This window comes from Equus quagga, chromosome 3 (genome assembly GCF_021613505.1).
Source record: "Equus quagga isolate Etosha38 chromosome 3, UCLA_HA_Equagga_1.0, whole genome shotgun sequence".
Taxonomy (NCBI): domain Eukaryota; kingdom Metazoa; phylum Chordata; class Mammalia; order Perissodactyla; family Equidae; genus Equus; species Equus quagga.
The window spans coordinates 124,134,872-124,150,160 of NC_060269.1; the positions used below are offsets into that span (position 1 = coordinate 124,134,872).

General features: G+C 38.4%; 1 protein-coding gene across 1 annotated transcript in view; it reads right to left on the bottom strand.

The window, feature by feature from the left end:
* Nucleotides 1-14,638, bottom strand: part of LOC124236990 (WD repeat-containing protein 19) — a 91,666-nt gene extending 77,028 nt beyond the window's left edge. Inside the window, exons 1-6 of the mRNA XM_046656046.1 lie at nt 14,552-14,638; nt 11,762-11,853; nt 11,388-11,453; nt 8,596-8,721; nt 4,430-4,545; nt 761-876 (exon numbers count right to left, since the gene is read on the bottom strand). Of these exons, the coding sequence (XP_046512002.1) occupies nt 761-876; nt 4,430-4,545; nt 8,596-8,721; nt 11,388-11,453; nt 11,762-11,853; nt 14,552-14,557 (522 nt within the window). The 5' untranslated portion in view covers nt 14,558-14,638. The remainder of the gene's footprint in view (nt 1-760; nt 877-4,429; nt 4,546-8,595; nt 8,722-11,387; nt 11,454-11,761; nt 11,854-14,551) is intronic.
* Nucleotides 14,639-15,289: the final 651 nt, after the last annotated feature.

Sequence of the window (15,289 nt, forward strand, 5' to 3'; positions counted from 1 at the left end):
CACCTGGATTCCTCATCCACAACAACTGTGAAGCAATAAATGTCTGTTGTTTTAAACTGCTAAGTTTTGAGGGTATTTATTATGCAGCAATAGATAACTAATACAGGGCCATATTTCATATTTCTTCTATAGCATAGCACAGTGCCATATACCTAGCAGGTATTCAAAGAATGTGTTAGTCAATATTGCTCTAGCATATTACGAAATCATAAACCAAGTAGCCCAAAGTAAAATTTTTCCATTGGTGAGATTATATGGCTACTGGTGATGCAAATTCCCTTAAGGAGGGGCCTCTGAAGATCTAATCAATCTTGGGAAATTTGAACAGCAGTAAAATTTAGTCCTAAAATTAAATTCAACTAGGATTAGTTTGGAAGCAATTTAACACATCTGTTAAAGGGATGGGCTTTAGAATCAAGCAGACCTGACCCTGAGTCCAGTTATTATTATTAATACTATGAATATACACATATAAAATAAGCTATTTCCCAAATACACTGACGATAACCACAGAGCTAATAATCCATGCTAATACTACACAATGGGAAATGTACAACGCAGGATATTTGGGTAAAGTATTCATATTAAAGAAAAATGTTCTAATACACACAAAAAAAGTTAACGATGTTTAGAATATGACGTTATTATATATATCTCACTTAGAGATTTTCAAATTTTATAGATTAGTTTGATAGACAAACTTCATTTTGAAGAAAAATTTGAATATACCATTCAGACCAAAGAGATATTACTGTATTACCTGTCTTATCGTGTCACCTTCCTGATTACTAACTGTAATCATTTTATCTTCACCACCTAAAGCAAGAAGATTTTCTGTATTCCAACATCCACATGTGATTCTCTTAGTATGTTTTCCTGAAAAAGAGATGATTTTTGTATAGAAACGTGGATTCCTCAAAAAAAAAAAAAAAAACCAAAAATCTGTGATGTCAGTCTGAAAGTTTAGGGAGTATATTATGAAAATTAAACAGATAAGGAATTAAAAATCTCATCAGAGCAGTTAGTGTCTAAGAAACCTTATTTAGAACAGTTTATTACCAGGGTGTAAATCAAGATAACGGTATATAAGGGCAATACTGTTTTCCAACTTTTTATGTAGATATGAGCACAGGCCCTAACATAAAGATACTCTGTTCCTCAACAAGTTCATTTGTTTACCATGTAACAAGACCTGTAACGATAATGTCTTTAAGAGAAGTAAATCCCAAGGCACTGAAGTTATCTTTACTATATTCAGTTTCATGGTGTGGTAAACTCTTGACATAACCAGATTCAACACACACAGTTTTGACTATTCATGTATTACAAAAGGACATATTATGATTCGCGATGATACTGAGATGCAAATATGAAAGTGTCCTAGAGAGACCTGTGTTAAGAATTGAGTCACATCGTCATCAAGTGACATTAGATAACTGCTAAGTATCAGGCTTTTTCACTGAGCCATCCGGCCAGGGCAAAAACTACATTCAGGGCTGGGGGGGCAGGGATCACGTGCTTGACACTGTGGGCATTTGTTGAAGGTCCTAGGATAGATAAATCCTTGAGTCCCAAGATTAATTCTACAATGAGAAGCAGAATGGTTAAGTATACATATTCGGGAGTCAGACTGCCTGGGTTTGAATCTTGGCTCTACCACTTAACTGCAAAATATTGGATAAGTCACTTAACATTTCTATTCCTTAGTCACGTCATTCAGAAGTTAGGGATAAGAGCAGGACCTATCTCACAGGGTTGAGATAAAGTGCGTTAAAGCACTTAGAAGAGTGCCAGGCATATAGGAAGTGCTATACGGTAAGTGTTAGCTATTTTAGCTATTATTGAGAAACAGAGACCACACTCATTTTATTCTTTGTCCCCCTTATAGAACCTAATATGGCACCTATGCAGAAAGTAGGTTCTGAAGAAATAGTTGTTACACGAGTACTCTGAGGCAGGAGTGTGTTAGGCTCAGCAAGGAGGACAGTGTGGCTGGAGTGGAGTGAGGAGAGAAGAATATGAGATGAGGTCCGAGAGTTTGCAGGGGCCAGTTCATGCAGGGCTTGGCTGGCCATTGTGAGGACTTCGGCTTTGATTCTGGGTAGGATGGAGAGCCACTGGAGAGTTCTGAGCAGAAGACTCACTCTGGCATTTAGGCTGAGAATATTCTGTAGTGGGGCATGAGTTGAAGCAGTGAAGAGACTGCAGAAATTCAGGTGGAAGATGTTTGAGGCCCACACCACAGTAGAAGTAGGAGAGGTGGTGAGAACAGACTTGATTCTGGAGATATCTGAAGGTAGATACCACAAGATTTTCTGGCAGATTAGATATAGAGAGTATGAGAAAGAGAAGAGTCAAAGGATGATGTTAAGGTTTGGCCTGAAGATCTAAAAGAATGAAATGTCACCAACAGTGAGAGGAAAAGCTGTGGGTCAAAAAAGTTTTGGAGACATTAAATTTGAAGGATTTACTAGACCCCTCATCAGAGAAGATGAGTAAGCAGATGGATACATGAGACTAGAGTTTGGAAAAGATAAATATAGGCGTTGTCAGGATACAGATAGTATTTCCAATCAGGAGACCAGAGCATGAAAGTGAAGGGAATATTCAGAGAAGAGAGAGGGATAAAGGAGATTTTGCTGATCACAGATTAAGTGCCTTGGGTGGTTGACTGGATATGGTGTCCAAAGAGATGGGCATTAGTAGGGAAAAAGGAGTAGATGAACAGAGGTGGAAAGATGCCGAAGACAAATTTCTTTCTATACCCAAAAAAGGGAGAAGAAAATCTCTCTTCCTCCTTCTTCCTATATACCTCAAGACCCTTTTGCTTCCAGTGCTGAGAGCTCAGGTTAGCCTTAACATCAATAATAACAGTTAACACGTTTAGCGCCTACTTACACTGTTCTCCGCACTTTACATGTATTGACTTATTGAATATGAACTCACAGTTAATATACTATGGTAACTGAAGTTTGAACCATGTTATTGGGAGACTGGCAATATTTAATTAAACTGTAGTAAATAACAATTATTTACATCAGAAACATGCAAAGTGGGAACTGCCTATATCTAGTCTAGTTCAACAAAATAAATCAGTGTAAGATGAAGCAAGGTAACAGATTTTAGTTACTGTAAAACACTGACAGATCACGCCACCATGTAGCAGCTAAGTAAAGTGGAATAGCTTGGTTTTAGGAAAGTAAGTTATTTAAAAGGTGAAAAAAAAAGCAGAGCCACAAATCACAACCAACTCCGAGAGAGGCAGCTATATATTTAGCTAAGGGACCTAAGATATATAATTAACCTAAATCTTTTCAGGTCCATTTTACACAGTTAATAAATAAGACTGAGAACAAGATGAATATCCATATTAAATACAAAGATCACATATAAAATCCTGTATATATGACAAGTACCTGACACAAAATAATGATGCTTTGACAAATTATTTTCTTATACCTCAAGTGTCAACATTTCTGGGGCCTATAAGTTAACTGGTAGGATACACCTACAGATGAATGGGGATACAAAAAATCCCTAACTGAAGTTAAATAAACTAATTAATTTATATGGTGAAAGTTGATTTTTGTAACTCAAAATTTTTTAATTTTTCAAACGAATCAACGATATTACTGTTTAGCTGGAGCACCAAAAATATTAATATTAAAGATATACATATATGTGAAAAAAAAGGGAATAATCAAGTGTCCTTAATTGAAAGGCACTTTCTGAAGTATTCTGTGAATACTCTTGTCTCCAGAGTTTAATTCCTTCGTTCTCAGTAAATTATGCTTTTCTGGCCTGGGTGTAGTTAAGCCCACTAGTTTCACCACGTACCAGCATGATGTCACAGTGATTGAAAAGAATCAATACTCTTTCTTCTCGGGTATTGAGAAGGCAGATGCTAAATGACCAGAGGCTGAGGGAATCAAGAGACCGAACCACGAAGATCAAACAAGAACACACACCCTCTAGTTATATACCACAAAACAAATGTAACTCATAGTCCACGCTCAGACTAAACTGGTGCTTGGAGAGAGTGAGGGGTCAGAACGAGGAATCTGGATACGCTCTGTCCAAGCAGTCACCAGATGTTTTAGTCCATCTGCTAATGTGTCGAAATGCATATGAGCTATTCCAAGTCCAGATGTAGAATCTGGGTGAGAAAGGGGAAAATACAAGCCATGTTATTAATGTACCGGCGTCCAAAGGCACAGGCTGACCTTAGAGCACCCTATTCTACGCGGCCTGGGTCGTTCTTAGTAGGCAATGAAGAGGGATCTTCCAGTTCAGCTAGACGTGAGGCTTGACCAGGGGAGACGTACTACCACAAAATTTCCCTTGCAGTCTCAGGGAAATCCGAGGCAGTAAAATTCACATTTATATAAAGCATCTCAAATATTTAGCGGCGTTTCCAGCTATAACCTACCAAGGACAGGAATCTTTCGAGATGTCTGACGATTATAAATAAGCAAATTTCCTTTAACAGTTCCAACAGCCAGGAAACTTCCAACTTTTGACCAAAGAAGGAAAGACATTTGGTCCCTGTAACATTAAGATATAAGTTACTAAAAAATTCACAATCACAACCTCGAAATAATCCTTTAAAAAAGTACTTCATGAATAATTTTAACATCTCCTTAGAAGCTGAAGTACAAAATTACAAGTTAATGCCTTGGGACAAAGAGTAAGTGCTAAAGACATTTTGGAGACGCAACAAGATGACCTTCAGTCAGTCAGACTTAAAATACAAATGTGTAATGAATATAGACTTCAATTCAGTCATGATGGAACCTCAGATTTCATAAGATGACTCATGACGAGATAGTTATTAATTTATCTACTAATGATAGTTGTAACTCTAAATAAGGTAAAAATCTTAATGGATGATGACATCTCAAGCTTTAAGAAAAGTAGAGTCCAATAACATGATATATTAACTTGGGAAAATCCTATCTTTTCCAGCTCTGTCACTTTTAAGAGTAGCTCTCTGAGAAGGAAAAGCACGTTTCCCTACCACCAGTTCTTATGTGCATTCTAGAACGAACAGGTTGAACTTTTATACAACTCCCTACTAAAGGGAATCAGGGCTCCTTGGAGAGCAACTCATTCTGTATATTGAGGAAAGAAATCACAATGGGTCTAGAAAAGTTGTTCTGAAAATGCCATCCCAGGGCCAGCAGCGTCACCTGGGAACTTCGGAAATGCCAGTTTAGAAATGTCAGTTCTCAGATGCCACCCCAGTCCCACTGAGTGAGAAACGCTGGGGGTGGTGCCCAGATATCTGTGTTTTAATAATTAGTTCTCCAGGGAATTTTGATGCAGCTGAACTTTGAGAACCACTGATACAGTACGCTACTGTTTTCAGAAAGCAACACTGCTTTCAGGAATGTTGAGGACAGCAATAAAAGGACAAAAGAGTAAACTTAAAGGGGCTTCCTCTGGCTAAATTAGGAAAATGTAAGCATTAAAAATTACATATTTAATTAAAATAGGTTGAGTTTGCGAAAGGCCATAAAATGATGATGATACTTGGAACACAAAAATTCACTTAAAGTATATGAAAAGTAGTAATAATAGGTGAATATAATAATATGTTTAGTTAAAAATTAATTGTAATAAGTAAAGAAGTATTAATATACCAGGCTGCTAAGTTTCTCCTGTTAAGTATATCTTTTATGAGAGATAAATATGCATTTTCCTCTATCTGTTTAAGAGGTGTGGCAGCCATGAGAATATGCCTCTCAGATCCAACTATAGAAAGTGTAATTGGCCAAGGCTGCCAGCTGCTAGGCATGGGAATCTACCACCTCAAGGTGCTAGGGCCACGCCTTCCCATTGGCTGCTCCCACACCATGACTGAGTGTGGCAGGAATACTATTGAGGCCCATCCTTGGAAAACATAGGACTCCTCTGATGGGTAAGTTTGGCTCAAAGTCTCCCCATAGGCCTAGTTGAACTTTCTTAGAACTGGGCTGCAGTCTAAGATGTTTCTACCCACCCTTTCTTCCTTCTCTCTCTCCTTCACAAGGGTCAGACACGCATTGTGGTCTGATGGCTCTTCTAACCTCTTTTTGCCCCACCATGTTCCCTCACAGGCATTTCCTGTAATAAATCTCATATATTTAATCCTGTTGTGGAGTCTGCTTCTCAGAAAAGATGAATAAAAGAATTGCGAGTGAGCTAAATTGTATCAGAGAGAAGAGGAACTATATGACAAGAACAAGGTCTGATCAGCAATGGTGGTCACACACAATAAAAGCAGTGTAACATTAGTCCATCTAAATAGTTTATCATTACTAACAGTCACACAACAACCACCTAGAAAGAGGGTTAAATAGTGTATTCCAAGAAGCTCAAGAAACCAAATGTCTTCAAAAGAAGAGCCAACTAAACAGATTCCGTCTCTCTTCTCTTGGGAGATAAGGCCTCTAGGAGGCCCTACAAATTACAATAAGGTACGAAGGCATACATGTTTCCAATAATGCTAACTGGTCAGGCCATGTATAATAATCACACGTATTTATGGCCAAGCCAAACTTAAAGAATACATTATTCTAGAGTAATGCACCTGGCTACAAAAAAATGCAACCTATGTGAAAGGTACAGGCTTAAAAACATTTTGCTGACAGGACAACTGAAGATCAATTAGGAAAGCAGCTGAGCAGAATGACTAGGGCTCAGGTCTGAATGGTCTTGGGAGAAGCAACCATGTCCCATGAGTCAACCAAGAATCAACTGGTTGATGAACCAGATGTTGTATTTAGAGTTTTCTCTGGAAAGACTGCTATATCCCAGGTGCATAACCACTGTGAGCCTGGGTAGAATCAGGGTAAGTACCACTTAATCTTAAGAAGGTATAAAAATACATCTAGGAAAAATGAAGAAATAAATTCAACCCACTGTGTTAACACAAACTAAGATAGTTAAGTGGCATCATAGAACAATTATATGTGAGCGTGTTTTATGTACTATTTAAGATGTTTGAAGTGCTCAAAAGAATTCCAATTAAATTTGTAAATAGAATTTAAATTGCTTAAAGGAAATTTAATTGTTTGAAAAAAAAGTAAGAAAAATTTATATTCAAAATTTTGTTTTTTAACTACTAGTACAATAGATTGACCATTAAATAAAAAACAAATAGTAGTGAGTATAGCTTCAAATATACAAAAGTCTTTTAGACATTCAATATTAATATCAATACTAAAACACCCTTGATTTTACCTTAATGATAATTACAATAACATCTACCATTCACTCAATTCTTAATTTCATGCTTGGCCATGACATACAATTAAACATCACAACCACTCTGAGATGATGTAAGGAAATGGATCTGTAGGAAGACAGACAGAGGGAGGCAGAGCTACACCAGCTCAAAACAACTGGGACTAATTATGCATTTTTCTCTGGATGAGGATGTGGCCTCACTGATGCTGAATTTGGTTCAAAAGCCAGTACTTGATGTTTATAAACATTCTCTTGAATGGAAGCACACAGAGTATATAAAGTCTTTCTGAAAAGTGATGTATCCCCAAAGTGTAAAAGGACAGGGCAAGAACAGAAGGTTCTCAGACCTGGCAAGACGTCATGTTGGGCAGACAAGATCACCTGTGGATGCACGCCTCACGCGTCACTTCGAAGGGAAACTGTGCTAAGGTTATGTTTGGTCTTGTTCTGCTTGGCCACTTTGCTTCCTCTGGGTTCAGTTATCCCTTGGTAAATAAACTGGAAACTTATAGTCTAATCTTATGGTATGTGTGTGATCTCTTCCTGCCCACTTGTGGGTCACATGATGCCACGAGGCATATATTATTATTATACTCACTTCATATAGATGAAAAAATTGAGGTTTAGAGAGAGGTTAAGCAACTTGTCCAAAATCAAAATTGCAAAGTTTTAGTTGTAAATACTGACAAGTTTTTCCTTTCCATGTGGTAACATGGTTTCTGTTTTAGCAGAGATCTGTAATTTATTCTGTCTGCTCAGAATTTTTTTTTTCACTTGGGAACTGCCCCACCCTTCACCCTACTCTTCACCTGGTGCGATTATCGATTCTATGGCCCTGCCTACCCCACTCAAAGACCTTTTGAGGAACTGAGTGCACACTGGTGATGTGATGGGGGCATGCTCTTTTCTCCATCATAACTTGCTGTAGAGAATGATATAAGCCAATAGCTGCCAGTAGCCATGGAGAGTGTCTGACTCAGAATGAAGCCAATACAGAGAAAGGAAGAGCCGAGAGATGGAGAAAGACAGTGTCTCGATTGCATTGATAGAATTCCTAGACCCAGTCATGCCTGAAGCCATCTCCAGATTTTTCCATATGTTTTATCTCATTTTTGGACTTTTTAATCTGTTCCATCAAAAGCAACTTTTTTAGAAGCTATTTACATTTACAATTATAATGATTTTATTCTAATTAATTGGGGAAAATCAATAGGATTATACATAACAATAAAAAAAGAAATGAACTTCTTTAATAAGAAAATAACTCAATGTATCTTTATAATGAAAATAGTAAGCATTGTTAGCATCAAATTACAAATAATCATATTTCTAAGTGAAGATTTAAAATAAGAAAGTTATCCTTACCTCATGCCGCTGTCTAACTGGCTGGTTTTATTTGTGTTGGCATCCCATAGATAAATGCTACTAGATTTCTCAGCAATCACTGCTAGGATATCTCCATCTTTATCCCAATCCATAGCAACACAGTTACTTTTTAAAAAGAGAGCACAACATCAGTATACTTTTTTGTAAAGTAGGTGAAGAAATTTAAATACTCACCTATTTGTGATTTTTGTCTATAATAAGACGAATCAATCAATTTTAAATAGATCGTAAACTTTCTAAAGTGAGAAACACAACTCACTATTCACTGCTTGGATAACAATAACTTAAATTTTTTGTTGTTGTTGAGGGGATGGAAAAAATTTAAATTCTATTTTAAATGTCATTTTCATATACTATATTCAATATAATTATACCTAATAAGTTAACAGATTTTCTTGGATCCTGTAAAGAACCGAGACTTTTGGTACAACAAACTCATTAAGCACCTCTACAAATGAAGGACATCTGGAATCAAAGGTAATTTGTATGATCAAGTTTTGAAAGGTTTTTTCAAATTTACAGAGAGAAAAAGAAAGTACTGATAAGAAGTGATGTTATATCTAGATAAACTGCATATAAAACACATCAAGGCTGGCTAGAGGTAGGATTGCAAACAATAGGAAAACAATTCTGAACTAGTGAGTGAAAAATGTTATTTTCATTTTATATCTTAGCAGAATAAGAAGAGTGATTTGATTAAGATTATAAAATAGTTATAAATAGAAAATGCTCTATTTAACACTTTTTTTACTGTTTAAAATTATTCCAAAATGTTTATTATAATTTAAAAACCTCCTTGAGGACTAACCTTTTCTTTTCTAACGCTATTTTTCATTTTGAGACTCTTGTTCTTGGTTATTGGCTAAGCCATACTCAGATTTACATTTAAGACAATTGGGAATTACTTTATTTTATTCTTCAAACTGTTAAAATATGCTTTGGGATCTTGATTTTTCCTTTCAGAGATTTTGGGAGTAAGGAAGAGGGAAGCTTTCAAGTTGTTGATAAAATTATCTGGCGATTAAAGCCAATACATAACGGCATTTTACTTAGCTGGAGATCGTTTGTCAGTCAAGTTCAACTATGACAAATATAGCAAAAGAGTTCACAAGTAAAACAATAAGGGCATTGTGTACCAAAATAGACATCACAGAGATCATGCAATAAAGCTCATACAATTTACTCAAACAAATTTTTTCCTGTGTCTTATTTTATTTTAGACATAATTATAACTACCTTGACTTCTGTTTCCTAGAATATAGAAACCAGAAACAGGGGCCGCTCCCGTGACCAAGCCGTTAAGTTCTTGCGCTCTGTTTCAGCAGCCCAGGGTTTCACCAGTTCGGATCCCAGGCACAGACATGGCACGGCTCATCAGGCCACCCTGAGGCGGCGTCCCACATGCCACAACTAGAAGGACCCACAACTAAAATACACAACTATGTACTGGGGGGCAATGGGGAGAAAAAGAACAAGAAGAAAAAAAACGATTGGCAACAGTTGTTAGCTAGGTGCCAATCTTTAAAAAAAAAGAAAAAAAGAAACCAGAAACAATTAAGAGAGCAATGGGAAATGCCAAATGGCATCAGGTGGATGGAGCAGAGCAGAAGGTGGGAAAGGCTGTTAGAGACTGAGAGAAGTAAAACAACCTGATTTGCAAAAATAGTGGCAATAAACTAAAAAAGGCAGACATGAATTTAAAAAGCATGGCAGCATAAGACCATTTAGGTGAAGGACTCTACACATCTTAATAACCACCAAGACTATCAATAAAATAACTAACACAAGTAATGATTACATGGACTTATTAAAAATGCTTAAGTTATGTTTAGTGTAATCTGGAATGATTTCCTGAAAATGGATAAAGTCAAGTCTTTGTTCTTTAAGAAGCATGTGGGGACTGGCTCTGTGGCCGAGAGGTGAAGTTCCCATGCTCCGCTTCAGTGGCCTGGGGTTCCCCGGTTGGAATCTTGGGCCTGGACCTAGCACCACTCCTCAAGCCACGCTGAGGTGGCATCCCACATAGAACTAGAAGAACCTACAACTAGGATACATAACTATGTACTGGGGGGTTTTAGGGAGAAAAAAAAGAGAGGAAGATTGGGAAGAGATGTTAGCTCAGGGCCAATCTTCCAAAAAAAAAACAAAAGAAGTATGTGGAAAGTGTTTTCCAACAATTAGAGAGGAAATACTACAGCAATACAGGCTTATCTTATCTGCCTATACATACACTAAGGCTTGTTTACAATTAAATAAGATTTCTTTCATATGGACTCATTTATAAGCCGACCTTAAACCTTTCCTGTGAATGCATGGGTGTTTATAAATATAAACTCTAATTCATATGATATATATATACATATTTCACTACTTATGATATAAAAAAACAAATCCCTTTGCATATGGAAAAAGCAAAGGAGGAGATACAGGTTATATATAAGATATAAAATTCTATTTGATTATAGTTTTAAGACAGTACTTTTTTTATCTTTTAGGAAACAAAGCTTGAAAAAGTTTTTTGAGGGGGCCAGCCCCGTGGCCAAGTGGTTAATTTCATGCGCTCTGCTTCAGTGGCTCAGAGTTTCACTGGTTCAGATCCTGGCGCAGACATGGCACCACTTGTCAGGCCACACTGAGGTGGCGTCCCACATGCCACAAGTAGAAGGACCCATAACTAAAATATATACAACTGTGTACTGGGGGAATTTGGGGAGAAAAAGCAGAAAAAAAAAAAGAAAAAGAAAAAGTTTTTGATTGACCTCTGTACTTACCCAGGTAAGTTAATTTCACTTCTTTTTTGACCATGGCGATCAAAGATTTTCACGATATGATCAGCTCTACAAGCAATCAGAGCACAAAGATATGATTTAAATGTTTCTTCTTATTTATGTATGTATATAGAAAATTTAAGCTGCCACCCAAGTGACTTCAGTGTCCTCTCATGACAGTTTCACGATTTGCATCTAAAAAGTTATTACCAGGGAAAAAGTTCTATGAACTGTGATGTTAATGGAGATGAAAATATTGTTTTTCCCACCATACAAATATCACACAAGAACTTCTACTGAATAGATGCTGTGGTTATGTGGGCATACAACCATTTGGAGCCAGGATAATTTATTTAAAGCATTCACTGTTTTCTTACCCTGTTACTGCAAGATAGTTTCCTGATGTTTTCTGCCAGATAAACTGTATTGGTGTGCCAAGCCAAGTCTTGTCTAGCAGTGAAAAAACACGCTAAAAAATAAACACAATTTTCAAAACATACAATTAAGAGTTGGTCAGAAAAGATGTCAGAACATGATCCTGAAAACAGCAGGATTCAGAATGGCAAAGGCTTATGTTAGAGCTTATTCCAAAGAAGTCAACAATAAAACAAACCAACTAATCAACCACCCAATAAAACAAACAAAAAAACCACAATCTGATTGGAAAAGTTGGTCCTCCACATACAGGAGAACGTTTATTATAAAACTTTTTTGCTTTTGATTGGTTTTGAATATTAATTCTATAAAAATGTATAATTTTAGTGTTTTATAGATGTTAAAGATTAAAATCATTTAAACTTGAATTTAGATAATTATCAGTGGCACGGATTTTTGGGGGATTACACATAACAAAATCGCCATTTAAAAAAATCTGAACCTTGATAGAAATACAAAATGCATACACTTCCTTCAAAATTATTTTCTTCCTTTACCCATTAGTTATATTTACTTCATCATTGTTTAATTTGGCTATTGGGTGGACAACGTATCAATGGAAAAATCATTCTTTTCACTTAGACAATCTAGCACTGTGGTATCCAATACAGAAGCCACAAACCACATGTGGACTTCAAATTTTCAGTACTTGAAATGCAGGCAGTTCAAATTTAGATGTGCTGTAAATACAAAATACATACCAAATTTCGAAAACTATGAAAGAGAAGGCAAACTATCTCATTGGTAATTTTTTTATATTGGCTACATGTTGAAATAATATTTTGAATTTACTGAATAAAATCAAATACATTATTAAAATTAATTTTACCTGTTTATTTAAAAAATTTTCTAAGTGGCTATTAAATATTTTAAATTACACAGACTCACATTATACTTATATCAAACAGCACTGATTTAGACCATCTAGGAACACACAGCTTGAATGAAGAAATTCAGATTTTAATATTAGGTTAAATTACAGATTAAACAGTGCTGCCTACATCTAGGCATATAAAGTTTAGATATTACTACAGGTGGCTTGATGGTCTCAATGGCAAGAGGAAACTCTTCCCATGCTCAAAATTGAACACCAATCAACAGGTATTTCATACGTTAAAGGGAAAATGAGGGGCTAGCCCAGTGGCCTGAGTGGTTAAGTTCATGTGCTCTGCTTTAGTGGCCCACGGTTTGCTGGTTTGGATCCTGGGCATGGACCCACACACCACTCATCAAGCCATGCTGTGGTGGCATCCTACATAGAAGAACTAGAAGGACTTACAACTAGGATATACAACTACATACTGGGGCCTTGGGGAGGGAAAAAAAAAGGAAGAAACAGATGTTAGCTCAGGACCAATCTCTCCTCACCAAAAAGCATACCTTAAGAAGACAATTAAAAAAAAGAGAGAAAATGAAATCCACCTCTATTGAAAACAGAGGTGTGCTATAATCACAGGTGCATCCAAGTCTTGTGGAGCATGAAGACACCCTTAAAGAAAAAAAAGAATATAAAAGCATCTTAATTTTGCAATTTTGTGACCACATTGCCCTGGAACCCCTTCAGGCAAGTGAAGGATCCTTGAACTTGAATTTCATTAGCTTCATGTAGACCTCCTCTGGCTGTGATCTTACATATTATTTTCCTTCAAAGGAGCTATATAGATAGATGCTCCACCATACAGTGCGGTGGAAAAGGTGCTAGCTTCACAACTAGAAAACCAAGGTTTAAATTTTGCTTTTTACTTATTAGCTGCAGGCTTAAAGCAAGTCGCTTAAATTGCCTCAAGCAGAGAATTCTCAACGATAAACCAGGAATAATGATATCTCCTCACTTCTGATACTTCATAAATTGTGAAGAGCTTTAGCCATGTGAGTTATGATTACTGGTCAGTCAATTCAATTTCCACACTAACAGCCATGAGGACGCATTAGGACATATAAAATAATTTTTAAATTGAGCTTTCCATTTTTTTTTTTTTTTTTTTTTTTTTTTTTTGCCAGATCAGGACAGAGGAGTATTGCTGTGGAAAAGCGGAAGGGTGAAAGAGCTGAAGCCTGCGATGGGAGAGTGCGGGGGTTCACGAGAAGCCCAAGCCTAGAAACCGTGCGTGCGGACTCTGATGATGCTCTTGAGCGTTTAAGAACCGCGCGTGCGGGTGCAGACTTCTTCGAAAATAATGTACTTTCGCCACCAGGTGATCTGTAAATTGCACCAGTCACAGGCAATACAATGTGAGATTATTCTTTCGGAGGCTTTTCACTCTTTTTAGGGCGCTGGACAGTTGCGCGACTTGCCAGGGGTCTAGCTGCATTAATGTGGCAGCTCCTGACACCCGATCAAGTCAACGTCACTGTGACACTCCGGGGGCATTCACACGACCCGTTCTTTCCGCCGGGCGAAGTTCGGGGTCTCTACATCCAGTCTGCTCATTTCCGGCCGTGGCGGGGTTCCCTCTTGCAGCACCGCTTCAACTTCGATCGCCGTCCCAGAAATGAGAGGCCTCCCTCTCCGCCTTCTCCTCTTCTCCCATCTTCTTTCCTTTTCCCTCCTTCCTTCAACTTCGCCCCAGCTCTTTCCCTCCCTGGTCACCCTGCTCTCTTCCCCACTCCTCACGCACTCTGGAGGAGTGAGGGGGTTCACAAGGCCCTATCCTCAACGCCACGCTCGGCGGGCTAACGGAGGGGCCGGTGGTCGCATCTTCCCGCCCCCCCAGGGTTTGTAAGTTATTTACCTTCATCTCAAGGGTCCAGCGGCCGCACGACCTAGTAAGTGCGCAGGCGCACCGGGTCTCCTCCTAGAAGGCTACCGCGTTCCCGTCACCCAGGAGACCGCGCGAGCAGCGACCAATCAGCGAGCGTCAGCTGAGGGAGGAGCCCGCGGGGTACGCCGCGGGGGAGGGCGGGAGGCGTGGACTGTTGTCACGTGATGCCAGCGGAGCTAGGCCGGGGGATGCTGAGCTTCGCGAGGCCTTGCTGCGCCCCGGCTTCCTGGTTGGGCTCTGATTGGATGAGACCTGGAGACTCGCCCGCGGGAGGCGGGCTCTGTGAGCTCAGAAAGGCGCCTGCGTAAAGCCCCTCCCTCGCTCTCTCCCCTCTGGGTTACTAAAAAGCCAAAGCTGTCCAGAGGGGTTGCCAAGTAGTTCAAGAAAAAAAGGCGCTGCGTGTTCTGTAGAAGGAGGCGGGAATTGGCTCATGGGACGAATACTCTTATAAAGTCCACGCAAGACTTTTGCGTGAGCCTGTGTGTCATCTCTCTTTTTTATCTTCAGGTTCTGGGCTGGAAGGGATGATATATGCGAGGCAGTTTTTTTCAAGGCCTTAACATGCCAGCTAAATGGACCAGCTAAAGTGGACAGGAAAAGGAGCTCTAATTTCTTCTCTTTAGACTTTGGACCTGGCAGCTTTTGCCCAGGTATCGTCCCCTGCCATATATTTGTGCTTCATTATTTAGACTATGAAAGTGCATCTTT